We start from the raw sequence: 18358 nt of genomic DNA, 5'->3' as shown, positions 1-18358 counted from the left end.
AAGGAGGGGGAACCAGAGAAAACTGGGGCACAGAGAGTGGGAAGGAGGAGGGAGACCCTTGTTGGAAAAGAGACCCCACGGAGGGGGAGAAAGGATTTGAGAAGGCTGCAGGGAGAGAGAATGGGGGTGATGCAGGTATGAGAGAGGCTTCCCAGCAGGTAGGGAACAGGGTGAGAAGGGGTGGGAGGCATAACTTGAGTGGAGAGTAATCCCCCCACCCCCTAGCCGCAGCACCCACACCCCGGGGCAATGCAGAGCTGCAGCCTGAGCCAGCCCAGGATCCCAGGTGAGTAGGCAAGAACTGGTAGCTACCCCGCTCACTGGTTCCATCTTCATTCCTGGCATGGGTGACCTCAGGGGTTAGCACAGGGGACGGGATGGGCCTGGGATGGTGGGGGGGCATGGCCCACTCCTCTCCCTTCACCCACACCAGGCTTGTTTCTCACCTAGCCACAGCCATCAAGAGGCAGTCCTTGCCATAGGGGATGCTACCACGGTGATGGGAGGCCAGGTAAGGGTAGGCCTGGGGAAGGGGACACTTCACTGGGCAGGGGCTTATTTCTGTCGGGGTTTGAGGCTGTCTGGGAGCTCTGTAGGTGGCAGGAAGTATGTTTCTACAGTTATTCCAAAAGGAACCAACAAGATTCTTAGTATGTGTCTGAAGAATGCAAATTCATAGGATATTTCTACTTCCACTTTCCTAATCTCTTGGGGCCCTATAGCCAACTTTTGTTTATTTATAACTTGTGTTTTAGAGGAAGAGGGCACAGAGTTGCCGTCAGGAGACAGCTGAACTCTTTCCTTTCCTGGGTGAGAGCGGGAAGATGAAGGTTTGGGAGAGTGGAGTTCTCTATTCCCTGCCTGGCCTAAACCCTGTCAGAGGTCCCTCTTCATCCCCTGAGCATCCGCAGCAGTGCTGCTTTGAGGCCCCCTGGTGGGGCCTGCAAGGAAGGGTTGGTTGAGAGGCAGACCCATCCTCCAAGTCCTGACCATTTCCTGTTGCCCACCCTCCCCAGGTCCTCTGTGCTTTATTACTTAAAAAAAAATTTTTTTTTTGATTGAAGGATGATTGCTTTACAGAATTTTGTGGTTTCTGTCATACATCAGATCCTCTGTACTTTAGGAAGAGGTGGTGCTTTTCTCTCTTTGCCAAACTTCGGTCGGTCTCTGGATCAAGTGATTCAGTTTCCTTTTCTGGTCCTGGCTTGCATCTGTCTCCTCCCAGAGAATCTTGAGCCTCAGTTCACACACCCTGGCCCTTGGGATCCGCTCTGGGGAGCTCCTTGTGCCAGCAGGATGGAAGCATCTTTTATAATAGAAAACAATGTGTCCCAAATACCTGCCCTTTTGAAATAGATATGAAGATCCCAAGGAAGGAGGAGGCATGCTTACTTTTGAATGTCTGGATTATGTGGGGGTTTTGTATCTTTTTTTCCCATTTCTCCAGGCCCCAGATTGAACTGAAAGATAATGTCGTCATTCTTTTTATTTAGTTTTTATTTTATTTTTAAAATGTTTTCATCATTCTTTTTATGGATGGGGATACTGAGGCAGGTGGATGGTTTGCCGGGCCCTCAGGGCACAAGCAGAGCAAGGTCTTCTAGCTAGCATGTTCTACTGCATAAATGCCCCCACTGGACTCCAGGGATCCCTGTATTTTAGCAGCATAATGATCCTCCTACCCAAGCACTTCATTCCCCTAGAGGGCTTCTTTCCTTGCTGGATTCCAGGGTAGGCCTCCCCTTCTTTTCCTTGGGGAAGCATCCAGACCAGGCAACCCCAGTAGGTTTCTCACGTTACTCCTCAGAACAAACAAGGGGTTAGAATGGCTCTCCTTGAAGGCAACTGGAGTTGGAGGAGGCTGGGCAGGAATAAGGCTACTTAAAAAGTGAACCTGGGGATCCCTCAAAGGCTTCTGCCTGGAATGCCCTCTTAAGTAAGGGAAGGGGAGGTCTCAGACCAGTAGCTCACCAGCCTTCATTTCTGTGCTGCCTCACTCTATAGAGCTCAGCCATTCTCCAGAGAATTGCTGGTGTAGACCAGAAGTCCATGAACTTGGATGGGGGGAAAAATGCATTGTTATTTATGGAAACTTCAATGGGACTGAAATTTAGTCTTCCCTTTAATTACTGCTAGACGTTACAGACCACAGAATATTAGCAGTGTCTGTGACTCTCATTAATAGAAATCACAGGTATTTTGCTATCAGCTTGCAATTGTCGCTGTCTCCAGATCGCATCTATGCTCACTGCTCCTGCATGCTGGCAGTGGTATGGCCTGTCGCTTGGTCCTGTGATTTAATGTATTAATAAAAAAGCACAAATATCACCATTACTCATTTTTCTAAAATATTTGATCACTGCATTGCAATATGTTTGATATCCTTTATAATCTTATGTTTTATTTTACGTATTTAGAAACATCTGTTGCAAGAAGGGGCCCATAATCGTCACTAGATTGTCAGAAGGATTCATAGCATAAAAATAATTAAGAACTCCCCATCTATAATGAAGATGAATCATTTGGAAAGGATTTAAAATTCTTCTCCAGAAATGGCCTCGATTCGTTGCAGCACAGGCCAGGCAGGAGGTGGAGAAGTACAACCCACAGGAGGGACAAAGAGCTGGGGTTGGGCTCCAGGGACCAAGGGTTCTGAATAGTTCTGTGTTCCTAGTCTTTGCTAGACGCTGGGGATTTAGCCCAGGGATGAGGAGGTGACAGTGAGGAGAAAATACATGAGACAAACACCCTCAGTGTGGTTCGTGCCTTGTCAGCCCTGTGAGCAAGATCACGTGCACGTGTTCCCTGTACCTGGGCCAGGCTGGGCCCCCAGTCCCAGAAGTTGTTCAAATGAGAGGACTTAGGCCCTGAGAGTGAAGATCCTACTGTGCCAAGGGTCCCGGTGCTGGGTGACTTTAGACCCTCAGGCTGGAGTTCTGAGAGGGACTGAACACAGTGAAATGATGTTCGGGGAAGTCCTGATTTCAGATGTTCGTATCTCAAGAGACCATGGGATGGGGCTTCTGGTCTGGAAAACAGGATCTCAGCGGGGCTTTGCCTTTGTCCTCAGGTGTGTGGTATCGGGGAGGGTTCTGACTCAGATGAGTTCTGAGAACAGCGGGTTGTGATCCGTGAGGCATTGTTTTTGCTGATAGAAGAGCCCAAAAGGCTGAGTTGGGGTGGGGGATGTTCCCCTGCCCTGGATTGAGGGGCTGCCTTTGTTTCTCAGCTCTGCCCCGTATGGTTTCTGTGGTGAGGAGGTGTTGTGTTTGTTCTCCAGACAAGAGGGTTTTGTGCTGGGCTGTGGAGCATACAAAGGTTTACTAGGGAGGGAGTCGGGGGAGGCCGGGGGACACTGGAGCATGGAGGGGAGGGGGTTGTGTTCAGGCTACAGGCCTCCCCAGCCTGCCAATGAGATGCCACTCAGGAGGGTGTAAACCAGGCCTCACGCCACCTGAAAATCCTGCCTCCAGGCTTCTCAGAGGTGGGCTGGGTAACTGGGGCACCCAGCAGCAGAGGGCCTGCCTCCCTCCAGGTAGTGAACAGGAAGGGCTGTGACCTTCAGGAAGCCCGCCATCCCTGAGGTCAGCCCTGGATTGAATTCTTTTCCGTCTCCTGTCTGTAAAAGGAGGAAGCTGAAGTCCTGGACTCCTTGGCCATGTCTTCCTGGGAAAGGCGGCTCCATCGGGCCAAATGTGCACCGTCTTGTGAGTGCCCCTCCTTCCCTGGGGCTCGTGGGAGGCCCCTGCCTGCAGAAAGGCCTGTGAGGGGAGCCCGGGGCTTGTCTTGGGGCCTCCTGGGACCTCTTTTCCCTGCAGGGGGTCTCTTTCCACTGTCCCCAGCCCCAGCGTCCAGCTCTACTCTGCTTTTCCCTTCCTGCCTGAGGAGTGTCCTGGTCTCATGACCATGCCCCTGTGGCTGTCCCCCCTCACACTGTCTGACTCCAGTGAGGTTGAGCTTCTTATTTAGTGGTGGTTTTCCCCCTGGATATCACTCTGTGTCTGTAGCCTCTCTCTACTATTTTGTGGCCTCTCCCCTCACCTGGTCTCTGTCTGTGATCCCTCTTCTCATATTATGGCTCCCTCCCTTGCCACACGCCACTCTGCTTTGTCCTCTCATCCTCTGAGGCCTTCCTTTCTACTACATTCCAAGTGCATTCCTTGGTTTACACTACGGACTCTTCCCCTAAGTTTATGGAGCAATGAGGAAGAGCAGTCCATGAAAAGCTCTGGGCAGGCTCCTGCTCACCCCTCATGCTCCGTATTCACAGCTTTGATGCCTTGCCTGGTGGCCGAGAACTTTTAGCTTAGGAAACTGAAGGCCTAGGTGGGGCTGGCCTGGGGCCATTGATACATACCGAAGGTCAGTACTCAGACTTCACAGCCTATTAGGGAGAGGGTGGGGCAGCTGTCTGAGGCACCCTGCTCCTGCCCCCATCAAAGCCAGCTCCTGAGGAAAGTTGGGGCTCGCTGTGATGGGGATCTGAGTTCCATGTTGCTCTGGGAGGTGGGGGGCTTGGGTCCCATCGTGACGGAGGTGCTGCGTCAATGGATTCTGCCATTCTCAGCTTGATGGGGCGATGCCTTGCGTCTCCCTTGCAGACTTGTTCTCCTGCTTCAACGGGGGCGAATGTGTGCACCCAGCCTTCTGTGACTGCAGGCGCTTCAATGCTACCGGGCCGCGCTGCCAGATGGGTGAGTCTGGGCTCCATTCCACCTCTGGGAGGGGCCACAGGTTTAAGAAAATCTGTGGACCTGAGACTCAGGGGTCTGGGTTAGAGAGAGTGGACAGGGAACCCACTAGCCTTGGGCTCGGTGTCCACTGCTGCTACACAGAGATGCCCTTTTTGTCCCTGGCTCAGTGTACAATGCTGGCCCTGAGAGAGACAGCATCTGCCGGGCGTGGGGACAGCATCACGTGGAGACGTTTGATGGCCTCTACTACTACCTGTCTGGGAAGGGCAGCTACACTCTGGTGGGGCGCCATGAACCTGAGGGGCAGATCTTCTCAGTCCAGGTGAGGTGTTCACTGCCCCCTGCCTGTCCGGGAAGGTTCCTCTAGGCCCTGAAGGCTTGGTTGGCCGGGGCTCTGCTCGGCAGAGTTAAAGAGGCTGGCGCTTTCCTTCACCCTCCCAGCTCCTGCCCAGGGCTTGTGCACCTGGAGGCAGCTGAAGGCTCCGTGGTTCTCACTCATCCACTCCCTTCTGGTTGCCCCTGGCCATTCATTCACTTAGTCTCTCATTCACCAAGTATTTATTAAGTGCATAGTTGTACTCTTTTCCTGGCACAAGGCCTGGTGCTGGCCCTGTGGACAACACCACAGATGTGGTCTCTGTCCTCATGTAACTTACAGTTTAATGGGAAAACAGACATCAAGTCAAATGAATCATTTCAAGTGCCACTGAGTGCAATAGAGGAGAATGTCAAACAGTTAGAAGAGTGTGTGATGGAAACCTAACCTTGCCTATTGGGAAATATGGTGATGGGGAGGGCTTCCTGCTGCAGGAAGTGATATTTACATTGGTATTTGAAGAATGAATTAGAGCTGGACAAGTGAAGGGGTGGGGACAGACAGGAGAATACTCTAGGTCAAAGGAACATTGGATGCTATGGTATGAACCTTAGATAAGAAAGAGCGTGGTGCCACAGAGGAAATGGTAGAGGTCCTGAGTGACTCAGCTTAGGGTGACCTCTTCTAAGAAGACTTTTTGCATGCTCTGACCTCCTGAGTGGGCTCAGGGGCTCCTTTCTGTGGAACCAGAGTTCCACACCATTACCCTATCATTGTGTTTCTCTTACAAAAATCTGTTTCTGGGTTGGTCTCCTCTTCAGATGTAAGTTTTCTAGGAAGGGACCATGTCTTTTCCGTTGCTATTCCCAGTACCTGGATTAATGTTCAGTAAAAGCTTGTCTTGTGTATGAACATATGTAAGAGTCACAGTCTCATGGTCAGACAGATTTGCTTTTCACATTTTCCCTGTGTGTCAAGTGGGCAGTCACCTGCAGGTATAGTCTCTACCTGGAGAAGAGTCTAGCTGGGGAGGCTGCTGTGCTGGAGGGCACCTTGGCCAGCGTGGAGTTAGGCTGAGGGGTTGGGAGATGGGGGAGAGCGTGGTACTCAGTGTCGCCCCTCTGCCAGCTGGGTGTGCCTCTTCTGTCTCAGGCATAGCCCTGCCAAGGGACTGTCTGGGGGCCAGGTCCTGGATGGACCGGGGACCCTGACCCTCTTCGCCACAGAGTATCATGGGTATCACACATCATGACTGTATCATTTCATGGTGTCTCAGATGATAAAAAAAAAAAAAAAAAAAAAATCCGCCTGCAATGCACGAGACCCAGGTTTGATTCCTATGTTGGAAAGATCCCCTGGAGAAGAGAATGGCAACCCACTCCAGTATTCTTGCCTGGAGAATTCCATGGACAGAGGAACCTGGTGGGCTACGGTTCATGGGGTCAAAAAGAGTTGGACATGACTGAGTGACTAACACACACACGTTATGATTACCTAGACCAGTGGGGTGCCACCCATTCTTGAGTTATGAAATGAATAAGTAATAAGTCATAACCAGCATAAAAAAAAGACAAAAGAGAATATAAATAAAAAATATTGTAGGAATGCTTTGTACATTAATAGTGATGAATATTATTTTGTAAAACTTTTTATTTTATTTAATTTATATGTGTATATATTTCTCACTATGGGTCATGTTCCCAAAAATTTGAAAAATATTTAGGCTATGGAATAGCTTTGACAGGTCCTACTTTTAGTTGAAATGGCTCCGGCCCACCTAACCATGTTTAACAATAATCTAGTGGAAGGTTTGTTCACTCATGGGATGGATTTTCACAGTTGGCAGAGGTACATTTCAGACTTTTCCCTAAACTCTGAGAGCCCCTGCCTGCTTTCCTTGGGTGCTGTGGCTTTGGAGGTGTAGGTTCTGTCTGAGCGGGGGCAGAGGAGACACGCATGTGTCAGGCAACTCAGGAGTGATATGTGTGTGTAGGGGACAGCTAAGCCACCTCTACCAGGGTGGTGGTAGGAGTGTGTATTTATAGTGTGAGCATTGAGAGTGCCCTCTGATGTACCTATTTGAGATGTGTGTTGTGTTCATTATGAGTGTGAGATGGTGTGAGTGTATAACTGGGCTTTCAGTCTGATGGGATAAGCTGGGGTGGATAAACAAAAAAACGTCCAGAAATAGGGAGACAGCACAGTTGGATTGGAATCCTGGCTGTGTGCATGTCACCTGTGTCACTTCACCTCTCTGAGCACGAGCCAGCTCCTCTCTGAGGTGCAGGTAAAGATAGCTCCGACCTCCCTGTGGTGCTGTGGGGACTGGGAGAGATGACAGAGGACAGGTGCTTGGCATGCCGCGGGCAGGCAGTCCAGCATTAGTGGGAGCTCAACAGGGTGCCTCTGGGCCCATAGCCGAAGCTGGGGGCCAGGTGAGTGGCAGGAGCTTGCACAGTGGCCTCTGAAATCCGCCCCCAGGTGCACAACGACCCGCAGTGCGGCTCCTTCCCCTACACCTGCTCCAGGTCTGCCAGCCTCTTCTTTGCGGGTGAGCAGGAGATCCATCTGGCCAAGGAGGTCACCCGTGGAGGTGTGAGGTAACTCCAATGCCTTCTGCCCTGAGCTCCCCTACTCCCTGGTGTGGGTGGTGGGAGATGGCTGAGCATCTGCCCTTCTCGAGTTGTTTTCTGGGGGCAAACAGAATCTCCACCTCTATGGCAGAAACATACCGGCAGATCAGCTGGGTTTACAGAAAGACGAGTCCCTCATGATTTTCTGGAACTCTCAGGCCCTGTGGGTTTCCAGACAATACATTTTCAGGCAATGAGCGAAGTTTCCCAGATAGCTGTATAGGCATGATTAACAGGTTTTTGCTTCCACAAGTTGAAGGAAATCTTCCTGAATGTATCCTACATAGTTCAAGCCTCATCAGAGCAGACTTTGAGCACACTTTCACCCTTTTCTGATGGCATGGGGTCATTTGACTGTCACTTACCTTGTTGGGACCTCAGAGATGACTGAGGGACTATTTAAGGGGTGAAGTCCCAGCTTCCTACATCAAAAGGCTCCAGACTATGGTCCTTTTGGAAATCTTTCTTGCACCTCTTCTTCACTGGACTCTCCTTCCTTGGCTGTCCACTGCCACTTCATCTTGCTGTTAGGGGGACCCTCCTGCACTGACCCTTCTCCCCTTTCTCATTTCCTGCTTCAGACCTGGAAACGGGGTAGCCATGCTTTCTGGTGCTGAGTATAGAATTGAAGATCCACAGTGTTTCCCTGTGAATGAAGCCTTGGTAGCTGGCTCTTTTGGTTCCGGCTCTGACTGGTTAGACACTCCTTTTGCTTTCCTCCGGATTTTCATCTGTGTTAATGTTGCTAAATTTCAGATCGGCTAAGAGAGTCTGTGCCAGTAAAACAGGGGAGGATATTGAGATTGCTGGAGCCCTGAACTCTTTCCTTCATGTCCTGTTTGTCTTCTCTCTTGGCTTTTTCTTTTTCTCTTCCAACTCCTTTCTTGCTTCCCACCAAAAATATAAGCAAAGTGGATGTCTGTTTATATTGTCGCTCCTGTCTGAAAAAACAAACTGGCAATTTCAGTCACTCTAAGATTTATTCCTGCCAGAGAAATTGCAGTTTTATTTTTTAAGTATTATTTTCTGCTTGACTAACTGCCCTTTATTTATTGAAACACCATCAATAAAATATATGTTAATAATTTTTGTATAAAAAGTTACCACTATTAGGGCTCAAAATCCCATGATTGTCTTCACTGTGATTCCAGAGAGCAAGGGGAATTGTACTTTTGAAAAGCAACTTTAAAACTCTGAAAACCACGGAAACCCCTTTTAACTGTGGACTTCCAAGCACCCAAGAAGTCAGGGGGAAGGAAAATAGGGACCTTACAGCCTATGGTGTCAGTGGCCAGGGGGTGAGGCTGATCCTGTGCACATGGTGGGTCCTGCGGGTAGAGGATGGTGGTCCCCTGGTGAAGGGCCTGGGCTGGTAGAGGTGATGTGGACGCCCTGAAGCTCTGGGCTGTATCCTGCAGGCTCCAGCTGCCTCACGTGATGGGGAACCTGCGTCTACAGCAGCTTGCTGGCTATGTCCTCGTGCGGCTTCAGTCGGCCTTCACGCTTGCCTGGGATGGCACCTCAGCTGTTTACATTAAAATGAGTCCAGAGTTCCTAGGCTGGACCCATGGGCTGTGTGGGAACAACAATGCCGACCCCCAGGATGACCTGGTGACCAGCTATGGTGAGGCGCAGGCCAGGTGGCCACCAAAGGGGTTTTGGTTGGGGTGGAGGATAGGCTGGGCTGGGAGGAGTGGGAAGGGACTTGGCACAGAACCCTGGGGTCATGGTATAAAGACCTGGGGGGAGGTCAGAGGCCTCTTCCAACTGTGTTTTAACCACTCTGGTCCTCAGTTTCCTCATTTGTAAAATAGATGTAATGAGAATTTCTACTTAGGTTGCGTGAGGATCTAATGGACACTGCCAGGTGGCGCTGGCCCTGCAAGGTGTCTGGGGGATGGAGGAGCTGAGGGGACTGCAGGGTGCAGGGGCCAGAGGGAGGCAGGGAGAAAAAGGCTCCAGCTGGAGAGGCAGGAAGTTAAAGTGAAGAGTTTAGACCAAATCATAGCAACTCTGGCCAGAGAGAAAGTGCCACCTATGAGCAGCCACAACACACTGAACACTTTACCCGTAGCGTCTCATGTAGTCCTAGTGATAAATTCACAAGGGGATGGTTTGCCCTATTCACATATGGGAACCTCATGCTCAGAGACGCATGGGCGCTTGTTCAGACTCATACGTTCATTCCGTCTCGATGGCATGGTGTTGCTTTTCTGAGTTTAGAGCAGCAGGGAGCCACTTCCTGGAACCTTGAGGGTCTTGAGCATTCTTGACTATGCTTACCAAACAACTCTTTCAGGAGAATGGCTCTGTAGGGAAATGCAGACCGGAATGGTAGCTCAGGAGGCTGGTTTTTCAACGCCCTGCCTTTCTCTTGGCATCTCTTCGGCTCCACCTGCCTCCCCTGTGGCCCCCACCTGCGGTCATGTTTGTTCTGCCCTACAGGGAAGCTGACGGATGATGTGGCGGAGTTCGTGCACAGCTGGCAGGAGCAGGCCCCCAACCAGCCTCCAGGTCCCACAACCTCCTCCCTGCCCCGCCCTCCATGCCTGCAGCAGACCCTGGGAACCATGCAGGTGTGGCTCCTGGGCCGACCCCCCTTACTCCAGCCCCCTAACCCCACCCTAGTGTCTGGCTTAGGTTGGTTTCCTGTCTACTTCTTGGAAAGTCACTGGCTGCAGGGGACCAAGGTTGTAGGTGTCCACACCCCTTCCGTCTCCTCTCCATCCTCCTCTTTCTCTCCCTTGGGCCCAAGTTGGGGTGCTGCATGGGACTGGTGAAGTCAGAGGGCTGTGTGTGGCCCTGCCAGCCTCCAGCTCTGGCTCCTGGCCCACACCCCAGGGTGTGTATGACCGCTGTGAGGCACTGCTGCGACCCCCCTTTGACACCTGCCATGCCTTCGTCAGCCCTCTGCCCTTCATGGCCAGCTGTACCAGCGATCTCTGCCAGTGAGTGGGGACCCAGGAGCAAGGGTGGTACTGGGCTGTGGGGAGACCTCTCCCAGTAGTGGGTGGGGGCTCAGCACGTGGGCCACTGAGCTTGATGATCCCAGGCAGTAACAGATAGGCTTCACAAAGTTCTGAAATGCTTATGTATCTGCATGGGTGGGACAGACTGTCCTCATTCAATCAAGGCCCAGAAATGGGGCCTGACCACCCCCGGGTCTCATCAGTCAGGGGCAATGCTGAGACAAGAGCCCAGATTTTCCAACCTCCAGTCTAGGGGTCTGTATACCTAGCTGCCTCCCCTGGCTACCTTTCCCAGCTGTAGAGTCTGAGCCCTGGCAGACTCCATCGGGTGCTGGGGGGCTGGCTGCAGGTTGAATCTTATATCCTCGGCTTCCCTGTACAGATCAGCAGGCGATGAAGCCACATGGTGCCGGGCACTGGCAGAGTATGCCCGGGCATGTGCCCAGGCAGGTCGGCCGCTGCAGGGGTGGAGGAACCAGCTCCAGTCATGCAGTAGGTGCAGCCTGATTGTGGGCAGGGAGGGATACAGACAAGCTCTGTCCTGGGGCTGTGGGTGGCATTCCCAGGCCTCAAGTCAATGTCCTGTCCTGCTGAGAACCACAGTGATCAGGAGTGTTAAGCCCTGAGGTTCCATCCCCATGAGACAGATGGGAAAACTGAGGCTCAGAGAGGGAGGGACTGACCTGGGGCCACCAAGTGCAATGAAAGTGGCTCTTAGGGTCTCCCAGGCTCTCACTAATTTCCTGGTCACCCGGTGCTCCAACTGGGACCAAGAAAGCCCTCCTACCCCGCCCCCCACCCCCCACCCCCAGGGCTTGGGTAGGCCCTGGCAGAACTGGGGCCAGAAGGGAGCAGGCAGGCCGTACTATGCTGCCTTCCTTCCAAGCGGTGCTCTGCAAGGAGAAGGCCTTTGTCTACAACGAGTGCGTCGCCTGCTGCCCGGCCTCCTGCCAGCCGCGGGCATCCTGTGTGGACAGCGAGATAGCCTGTGTGGACGGCTGCTACTGCCCTGACGGTATGCTAGTGGGTCAGTGGGTGCCTGGCAGCATTTCTCTGGCCTGGCATAGATGAGCGTGAAGCCAGGGGTCAGAGCATGTCTGTTTGTAGAATGAAGGAAGGAAGGAACAAACAATACATGAATGAGTGAATGAATGGCTTAAGGGAGGTAAGGGTAGGGGCAGAGCCGTAGCTCTTGAAGATTCAACAGGATATTTAATTTCATTGAGACTGAGCTTTTTAAGGTGTGTAGATGGGGACAAGGTATTCAGTCATTCATTTATTCATTTATCACACATGTATTTGTTTAAACTTCCATCTGTGTACTGTTTTTCATGGTGTATAAATCTGCAGCACATCTAATGGTGCAGAGCTTGCTTGGTGAGGATGAAATAAAAAAATATAAAGATACAGTTGTTGACTTTAGGAATCTGAGTCTGGTTGCAGTGATGACAGTTACACATATAACTCCAGTCTGAGGCATAATATGGTGAGGACCAGCTCAGGAGTTCAAACGAGAAAAGATACAGGAATTCATTTGTGGGGAGAGGTTATCAGGGAAGGCTTCCTGGAGGAGGTGGCCCCTTAGTTGATTCTGGATACAGTGACAGGCTTCTGAGAGATGGAGAGAAGAAGCTAGTCAGCATGCTCTTTGTGTGGGGTGAGTCGTTCTCAGAGCAAAGGTCTGGAGGTGGGATTATTTGCTCAAAGGGGACTCAGATCTGGCCTGAGCCATGCATTTATACAGGAGAAAGTTTGAAAATGAGCTGGGTGGTGAAAGAGTGTGGATGAGTTGATTTTTATCACAGGCCCTGAAGCACCATGAAAGGTTTGTAAACAGGAGTGGAGGTGAGTTAAGTGGGCCTTTCCTGTCACCCTAGGGCTGATCTTCGAGGATGGGGGCTGTGTGGCACCGGCTGAGTGTCCCTGTGAGTTCCATGGGACCCTGTACCCGACTGGCTCTGTGGTGAAAGAAGACTGCAATTCCTGGTCCGTGTCTACTGCTGGGGAGGGGAACGGTGACTTCTGGGGCTTTCCATCAGGGCTACCCCTCCACCCCTCTAGGACCCTGATCACCTGGGGCACTCACTCAGCACCTCTGAGTCACAGATCTCATCAGATCCACTCTGTGGGTGGACTCTCCACCACCCATTTTAGAGCTGGGAAGACTGAGGGCTGGGAAGGAGCTCTGCAGCCCTCTAGCATCTATCCTAGCCCTGCAGAGGTGAGTCCCTACTCCCTTGGTCTCTGTGTTTCAGCACATGCACTGCGGGCAGGTGGGTGTGCAGCACGTCTGTCTGCCCAGGTACGTCTGGCCCCACTTGGACTCCACCCCTTCTCTCAGCCCCTCAGCTTTTTGGGCCAGGGAGCTCAGAGGGCCAGGCCTGCAGCTGGGGTGGGGCACTCACTCAGTTCCATTGGCTCTGCCTGCCCCTCTTTGTGTTCTCAGAACTGCTCAGACTGATGAAGGGTTTTGTTCTGCCCTGGCAGGGAGGGTTTTTCATGGGGTCCCTCCTGAGTGTAGGGGACTTGGACCAAGACTGGCCTCCATGCTCAGGGCCTGGTCTCCAGTTAGAGGGAGAGGAGAGGAGAGCTGCATCTCCCTTCAGACAGACCTGGGGGGCTTCTCCCAAGTGACCGGGGCTCTCAAAGGGAGGGCCAGGGCTCCAGGCACCCCTGATTCCTGTGGACACGGTGCCGTCTCCTCTGGGTGCTCAGAGCCACAGGGCAGAGGCACACCCCGTGGGGCAGCCCCCCGGGTCAGCTGCCTCTCTCTGCCCCTCAGCTGAGTGTTCAGTGACTGGTGACATCCACTTCACGACCTTCGACGGCCGCCGCTACACATTCCCCGCCACGTGTCAGTACATCCTGGCCAAGAGCCGCTCCTCGGGCACATTCACAGTGACGCTGCAGAACGCCCCATGTGGCCTGGTAAGTTTAAGAGCTGGGACCCCAGGCTCCAGCCAGCCAGCCGCCCCTGACTGCCACCCCCTAGAGAGGCTGGGGCTTTAGGGCACGGCCTCAGGGCCTCCCACAGCCCCACCCTGCTATCTGTTGTTTCTGGGCAGAGCGGGGGACAGCAAACTGGGTTCTGGCTCCAGAACATCTGTTGGCTGAGTCGCTTCCCTGTCCTGGCCATCGTTGTTGTTTTTTATTTTTTTAATTTATTGAAATACATTTGATTTACAATGTTGTGTTAATTTCTGCTGTACAGCAAAGTGAGTCATTCTTTCTGGTTTTGTTTTCTAAATTTTACTGGAGTAGAGTTGATATACAATGTTAAGATAGGTTCAGGTGTACAGCATAGTGATCCAGTTATACATATACATATATTCATTCTTTTTCAGATACCTTTCCCATATAGGTTATTACAGATTATTGAGTAGAGTTCCCTGTGCTACACAGTACGTCCTTGTTGGTTAACTATTTTATATGCAGTAGTGTGTGTATATTAATCCCAAGATCCTAATATATCCCTCCTTCTATGCCACATTTCCTCTTGGCTAACCGTAAGCTTGTTTTCAAAATCTGTTTCTGTTTTGTAATTAAGTTCATTTATATAATATTTTAAAAATTAGATTCCACGTATGAGTGACATCATATTTGTCTTTCACTGTCTGACTTCACTTAGAATGATAATCTCTAGGTCCATCCAGTGTTGCTGCAACTTGCATTATTTCATTCTTTTTTATGACTGAGTAATATTCCTTGTATATATGTATTACATCTTCTATATCCATTCCTCTGTCAGTGGACACTTATATTGCTTCCTTGTCCTGGCTATTGTAAATAGTGCTGCAGTGAACATTGACAGGCTTGTATCTTTTCAAATTATGGTTTTCTCCCGGGCTGTGCCCATGAGTGGGATGGCTGGATCATATGGTAGTTCTATTTTTAGTTTTTGTAAGGAACTTTCATACTGTTCTCCATAGTGGTTGTATCAGTTTACATTCCCACTAACAGTGTAGGAGGGCTCCCTTTTCTCACACCCTCTCCAGCGTTTACTGTTTGTAGACTTAGAGCATTTTTTTTTATGTTTGGCTGTGCTGGGTCTTCGTTGCTGCATGCACGGGCTTTTTCTCTAGTTGTGGCTAGCAGGGGCTACTCTCTAGTTGGGGTGCACGGGCTTCTCATTGCAGTGGCTTCTCTTGTTGCTGTGCACAGGCCCTAGGACACATGGGCTTCAATAGTTGCAGTTCCTGGGCTCTAGAGCACAGGCGCAATAGTTGTGGGGCATGGGCTCAGTTACTCTATGCACGTGGGGTCTTCCCGGACCAGGGATCAAACCCTTGTCTCCTGCATTGGCAGGCAGATTCTTTACCACTGAGCCACCGGGGAAGCCCTATAATAATATTGTATCGATAGTATTACTATGTGTTATATTATTGTTGTGATTATTTTTACACTATTATCATCATTCCCCAAGATGTCCCTTCCTATCTCTGCAGGCTAAGTCTCGTTAGCACCCTACACCTGTTTTCAGCACTGATCACAATAATTAACCAACTTTGTAATCCATTATTTAAAATCTGTATCCCTCAGGAGTGTGTATTCTTCATGAGGTCAGGGACTATATCTATCACTTTCATCATGTATGATTGTGTGGAAGGGAAGTATAAATGGACCCAATGTGTACTGCCCATTTCGGGGATGAGACCCTGAGGCCCAGAGAATATTAGCTCATTTCCTGCCTGCTTATGAGTGGAGCTTGATATTCCGCAGGGTGTGACACATGGAAAGAGCTACACAAACACCAATAAAAGGATGAAATTAAATCCTGGGTTGCAGTCAAGTGGGGGAGGCCAGTGTTTCAGAGACTGGACTCTGAGCCATCTGGGGCCCAGCTCTGCTCTGTGTCATGGCCTGAGGGTTGACTACCATTTTTATTTGTAGTATCCTAGTTCTGCCACTAACCTTCTCCAGCCTGGGCCTCTGCCTTCTCATTCCCCAGATCAGAGCATTTGGTTAGAGGACCCCTAATGTCCCTTGGGTCTCTGACACTGTGAGGAGCCTGCCCCTGGCCTCAAACCGTGCTGACATCCCTGCCTTGGAGGGCTCTGTTGGGATCAGCAGGGAGACAGACTAATCCTTCCCATTTGGCCTTCCTCTCTCACTAGAACCAGGACGGAGTCTGTGTCCAGTCAGTGTCAGTGATTCTGCATCAGGACCCTCGGAGGCAGGTGACCTTGACCCAAGCAGGGGACGTTCTTCTGTTTGACCAGTACAAGGTCACCCCACCCTACACAGACGGTACGGCCCTGGTGGACAAGAGCTGGCTGAAAGTTAGCAGCGCAGGCTCTTCTGGCAAAGCACTGATGTATGGGCAGGAGCTCACATTCTAGTACTGGGTGAATCAGGCCAGGGGACACCTTGGTCCCAGGAACATGGACTCTGGACTTGTAGAATTGTCTCTGCCCCCACTGCAGTAGGTTTCATGGCAGTATGATGGCTTTTCCTAACTTATGGATATTAATGGAGCTCTCTTCCATCTCCACTCTATTATTATCCTTTCTGATTTCACAAGGGCTTTGTGATAGCTTGTAGGAAACACAAAATCTAACAAAAATGGCAGAACGATTAAGAAATAAAATAGCATAAAAAAAAACTAAAAAGAAAAAATAAAGAGTAAGGGCTCAAGGCTGAGAAGAGTGCAGATGCAAGGGGTGTAAAGAGGTTTAAAAAAAAAGCAAGTCACAAAAGATGTAAAATTCACTACAACTAAATCTAAATTTTAAAATTGCTACAATTGAATCTGAAATCATATTTTCACCTTCCTGGTGGCCACTGTGAAAAAAACAAAACCAAAAACGGGTAGTTACAGAATTCTTTTTTGCTAGAGAAGGAAACATACCAATTGTTTAGGGGAGAAAAAAAAAAAACCAAGTGCTTAGGGAGGCAAGTTTTAATTGGCACTGAATGCTAGAAGAAATTTTTCATCTGGGGCTGCTGTGGTAGCTTATCCCTGGGTCCTGATTTCATCATTGACCAGGATTTCTTCAGGGCTCCCCAAACCAACCCAGAGCTTCACTTCTTTGTGGCAGAGCTTGACTGTGTGTGAAGACTGGGCTGGGTCTGGGCTGAGGGGGGAGCTATGCATGTGATGGCGGTGGATGGGGTTATCTTGTCCGAACTTCCTACATCCCTTCTCCTTCTGTGCCTAGACGCCTTTGAGATCCGGAGGCTGTCCTCCGTGTTCCTGCGCGTGAGGACCAACGTGGGTGTGCGGGTGCTCTACGACCGCGAAGGCCTGCGGCTCTACCTGCAGGTGGACCAGCGATGGGTGGAGGACACCGTGGGCCTCTGCGGCACCTTCAACGGCAACACGCAGGACGATTTCCTGTATGTGCCCTGCCCCGGAACCGGAAGGAGAGGGGGAGGCGGGGCCCTTAAGATACGCACCTGCTGCTAAGTCACTTCAGTCGTGTCCAACTCTGTGTGACCCCATAGACAGCAGCCCACCAGGCTCTCCCGTCCCTGGGATTCTCCAGGCAAGAACACTGGAGTGGGTTGCCATTTCCTTCTCCAATGCTTGAAAGTGAAAAGTGAAAGTGAAGTCACTCAGTCGTGTCCAACTCTTAGCGACCCCATGGACTGCAGCCTACCAGGCTCCTCTGTCCATGGGGTTTTCCAGGCAAGAGTACTGGAGTGGGGTGCTGTTGCCTTCTCCGAAGATATGTACCTGGACACTGTCTAATATTTCTCCAGAACCCCCATGGGTTCTCACTGTGCAAAACGTGCATCATTGGTTGTTTATTCCTCTACATTTAAATTTAAGTATGTTTCTTTAGGGCTTCCTTGGTAGCTCAGCTGGTAAAGAATCCACCTGCAATGCAGGAGACTGATTCGATTCCTGGGTCTGGAAGATCCTCTGGAGAAGGGATAGGCTACCCCTCCAGTATTCTTGGGCTTCCCTGGAGGCGCAGTCAGTTAAGAATCCGCCTGCAACGCAGGACACCTGGGTTTGATCTGTGGATTGGGAAGATCCCCTGGAGAAGAGCATGGCAACCCACTCCAGTATTCTTGCCTGGAGAATCCCTATGGACAGGGGACATGGACTGCGGGGCTGCAGTCCATGGTGTCTCAAAGAGCCATACAGGACTGAGCGATTAAGCACAGCATGTGTTTCTTTAAGGCAGGAGTTCACAGTCTTTCTTGTGCCAAAGAGTCATCCCAAGAGCTTTTTAAAATGCTGACTCCTCGGCATGGACACAGTTTGGGAACTTGGGAGGGGACAGAAGAAGTCAGACTTTCCAGAAAGGAAAACAAATGATTGATCTTGATGGCTGGAGGTTCTGGTCAGTCCTTCAAGTTACACGCATTGGGTGATGTAGAAAGAAACGTAAGAGGCTTTCTTCAGCCAGAAATGAGAATGTGTTTGGGAAATCAAGAATACAAAAAACTTGAGAGCTTTTCCATGCAGGTACATTTTAAAATGTAGCATCCTATTCTGCCTTGCCTGGCGGACAGCTCCTTGCCTGGTGTCAGGGCACCTGATCAGAATGAGGGGAGCAGACCATGTTTATTTAGTGTGTGTGCTGCTTGCCATACTCCTAGCCGTGAATCCTAGGTGGAAATGGTGCTCTGTGTAACTTGTGTTCTCACTGTTCTGGAGCAGGAATGTGTATGTGGTGGGCGCCAGGCGGAATTTGCCCCTCATGGGCCTATGACCCTTGGCCATTGTACCATCTACACCCAGTTCAGTAACCCTTGGAGACTGATGATATCTAGGAAACTTGAGTATCTCCTGCC

At 50.7% G+C, this 18358-nt stretch overlaps 1 protein-coding gene across 1 annotated transcript in view; it reads left to right on the top strand.

Moving 5' to 3' along the window:
• Positions 1–18358, top strand: part of OTOG (otogelin) — an 83686-nt gene that overhangs the window by 308 nt on the left and 65020 nt on the right. Inside the window, exons 2-17 of the mRNA XM_055547484.1 lie at positions 226–286; positions 451–511; positions 3629–3707; positions 4602–4694; positions 4862–5016; positions 7492–7610; positions 9062–9267; positions 10089–10219; positions 10485–10591; positions 10995–11104; positions 11499–11627; positions 12490–12598; positions 12868–12914; positions 13395–13540; positions 15727–15859; positions 16771–16948. Of these exons, the coding sequence (XP_055403459.1) occupies positions 226–286; positions 451–511; positions 3629–3707; positions 4602–4694; positions 4862–5016; positions 7492–7610; positions 9062–9267; positions 10089–10219; positions 10485–10591; positions 10995–11104; positions 11499–11627; positions 12490–12598; positions 12868–12914; positions 13395–13540; positions 15727–15859; positions 16771–16948 (1864 nt within the window). The remainder of the gene's footprint in view (positions 1–225; positions 287–450; positions 512–3628; positions 3708–4601; positions 4695–4861; positions 5017–7491; positions 7611–9061; positions 9268–10088; positions 10220–10484; positions 10592–10994; positions 11105–11498; positions 11628–12489; positions 12599–12867; positions 12915–13394; positions 13541–15726; positions 15860–16770; positions 16949–18358) is intronic.

This window comes from Bubalus kerabau, chromosome 15, assembly GCF_029407905.1.
Source record: "Bubalus kerabau isolate K-KA32 ecotype Philippines breed swamp buffalo chromosome 15, PCC_UOA_SB_1v2, whole genome shotgun sequence".
In the NCBI taxonomy this organism is placed as follows: domain Eukaryota; kingdom Metazoa; phylum Chordata; class Mammalia; order Artiodactyla; family Bovidae; genus Bubalus; species Bubalus kerabau.
This window is presented reverse-complemented; position numbering and strand designations above follow the sequence as displayed.